The 2,540-nt window shown below is 54.6% G+C and overlaps 1 protein-coding gene across 2 annotated transcripts in view; it reads right to left on the reverse strand.

The window, feature by feature from the left end:
* Positions 1 to 2,540, reverse strand: part of Smad7 (SMAD family member 7) — a 29,689-nt gene that overhangs the window by 26,328 nt on the left and 821 nt on the right. For both annotated transcript variants that reach the window (XM_042675233.1, XM_042675232.1), the window contains exon 2: positions 1,148 to 1,201. In XM_042675233.1, the coding sequence (XP_042531167.1) occupies positions 1,148 to 1,201 (54 nt within the window). The remainder of the gene's footprint in view (positions 1 to 1,147; positions 1,202 to 2,540) is intronic.

The following is a 2,540-nucleotide window of genomic DNA, read 5'->3' on the forward strand; positions in this document are numbered from 1 at the left end:
ATCTTCTCATTAATGACCATTTATCTGGTGTTTTGTAAATCGAAAGCAAAATATCACATGCTCTGCAGGCCACTTATTAGCCAGGCACCAGGCAAGCAGGAACGCCTTCCCAACCTGAGTGAGCTGGTGGCGTCCTGTCCAGGGAGGGCTGGCTGCACAGCATGGGCTTCGGTTACATGTTCATTAAAGTATTTAATTTATGACAACGCCCAGCAAAACTTTTAATTAGTGGGGGGAAAGGCCCAACAGCCAAAACTCATGAGGCGGAAGGACTTGTAGAATTCCAGGAGCTAAATGGTGCCCAACCCTTCACTTTTCCCCTCTCCCAGAACCTTGGCAAAATAGAAATGTCACAACATCGCATTTTTTTGTAGGCCCAACATTCAAGCATACACAAATACACACCCCAAAAACAAAGCAAGTTACAATCTGTACTTTCAGCAAATGACTCTCCCACTGGAGGAAGGGGCTCCAAGAAACCAGGACTTGTCCCTGCTGTCACCCCCAATCGGATCTGTTGACACTGTCCCCTGGCACAGCCAGCTCCAAAGTTGAATGCAGACAACCACAACCAGGCTGGTGCCAGTCTCAAATGGGCTTTTACCCTGGCCCCATTCCATTCGGTGACAAAGCAACAGGCAAGCAAGAAGTGCTGGAAACTTTCATGGTCCCTACCAAGAATTCTGAGAAAATCCCAGGAAAGGGCTAACTGGGAACCTACTCCCTCCTTGTTCCCAGACATCTCAAATATTCCAGTGCCTTCCTCCAAACCAAAGCCTCTCCTGAACCCTCTGAAACTGTCTTCTCTTCCTTTTACTCATCCCCAAGTCCCTAAATTTTCCCATCAGCCTGTCCTGTTTGGTTCTCCAGACTACTATGGGGATTAAAACCTCTGTGTTAAAAGCTGAGCTAAGTTTGGTCAGAGTGCAAACTACAAAAAGGAACAAAATGTAAAAGCATATCGAAGAAACGTCTCTGGGAAGAAGAAGAAAGTCCAGACAACAACAACAATCTAAACTTCTGATACAGGAACCCTATAAAGAATTTGTGTGAGCTGAGCACCTCCCTGGACACCACCACCCTCAGTTTTAGGGATTCGGAGTTCCAGCTTAAGACAGGAAAGATACTTCGAAAACCATCTACTCACCAGTTGGTTTGAGAAAATCCATCGGGTATCTGGAGTAAGGAGGGGGAGGAGACTCTGGAATTAAAAAAGTAAGAGAATATAAAGGCTGAGCCATGAGAAAGAGAGATAGAAACTTATGATAACACAGGCATCCTTTTAGCCCAACTGTTTGTCTTAGCTGTGGGGGTTGGAGGCAGGGCCGCGAGGCGGTGATTGCCTTGATATTTAGCTGTCAGATAAACAAAAGAGGCCGCCTGGCGCCAGCCTCGGCGCTCCGCTCCTCCACGTCTGCGGCCGCCGCCGCCGCCGCGCTCGGCGGGCCCGGCTGGAAACCACCGGCTTTGGTCGCGGCTGGACCCGAGCGGCGCACTTCACAGTTGACGGGGTGGGGGGCAACTGTGCCCCATTCACGTCCTGGAACTCTCAGGACCCCCCCACCTCTCCTCGCCCTCCCCCGCCCCGGCCCGCCCCTAAGTGCAATCACCTCCGCCGCCCCCGCCCCCACCGCGCGCGGGGAACACGGGACTCCCCTTTCTCCCAGCTCATCTGGGAGCGGTGCCCCCGTGCGTGCTGGTGAACTTGGGGGACCCTGCAGAGACCCAGCTGCACCTCCCACTGGGTGCAGAAAGAAGCCGAGAGAGGACGTCGCGGGGAAGGGTGATGAAAAGGGTAGGCAGGGGACTCGGGGTCCCACGCAAGAAGCCCGGGTCCCCGCGCAAGTAAGGGGCAGCCAACGTCACCGCGGCCCTGGAAGGGGGGGTGAGGGGAAGCCAACCAGTCTACAGCCTACTGTGTAAAACATGTAGGGAGCAGCAACTTCTCCAGGCTGTCCTTCCTTTTCACCCCGAGGCTGGCTGAGATGCTAAGTTCGCCTCCCATCTCAACTCTGCGCCCAAACTCCAAAGCTGCGAGGCCAGGGCAGTGTCGGGACCATTTGTGCCCGGTATGACCCTCTGGATTCACTCAAGGGGGACACTTTTTCCAGCTTTTGTGGCTCGTTTCTCCCAGCCTTCCTTGGCGGGCTTGGACTGGGTCCAACTCGGCCACACACCTCAACGCCTTTCCAGGTATGGAGAAAACATGACCCACACACACACACTTTCCCCTGCACCCTCTTCATGACCAGGAAACCAAGCATCTAATTCCTTGCCTCGTGTCTGTACAGTGAGTGCACAGGAACAGCGCCCATGATCTCTCCCCACTTCGCGGAGACAGAGAAAAGCCTAGGAACGGGGAACCCCCAAGGAATGCCCTTCGAGATTTCCCTGGTCGCTCTTCTGGATTTGCCCCCCCCACGCCTCCTGGGGGGGGGACCGCTCACCCCAGGAAGGGTGGCAACGCAGGGGCTTCCCCCCAGCGCTTCCGCACCGGGGGGGGGGGGAGGGGGAGGAAAGGTGGGCACAGAACCTCTTAC

The sequence above is a fragment of the Dipodomys spectabilis genome, unplaced genomic scaffold, assembly GCF_019054845.1.
Source record: "Dipodomys spectabilis isolate Male_0828 unplaced genomic scaffold, ASM1905484v1 ptg000024l, whole genome shotgun sequence".
NCBI classification, from domain to species: Eukaryota; Metazoa; Chordata; class Mammalia; order Rodentia; family Heteromyidae; genus Dipodomys; species Dipodomys spectabilis.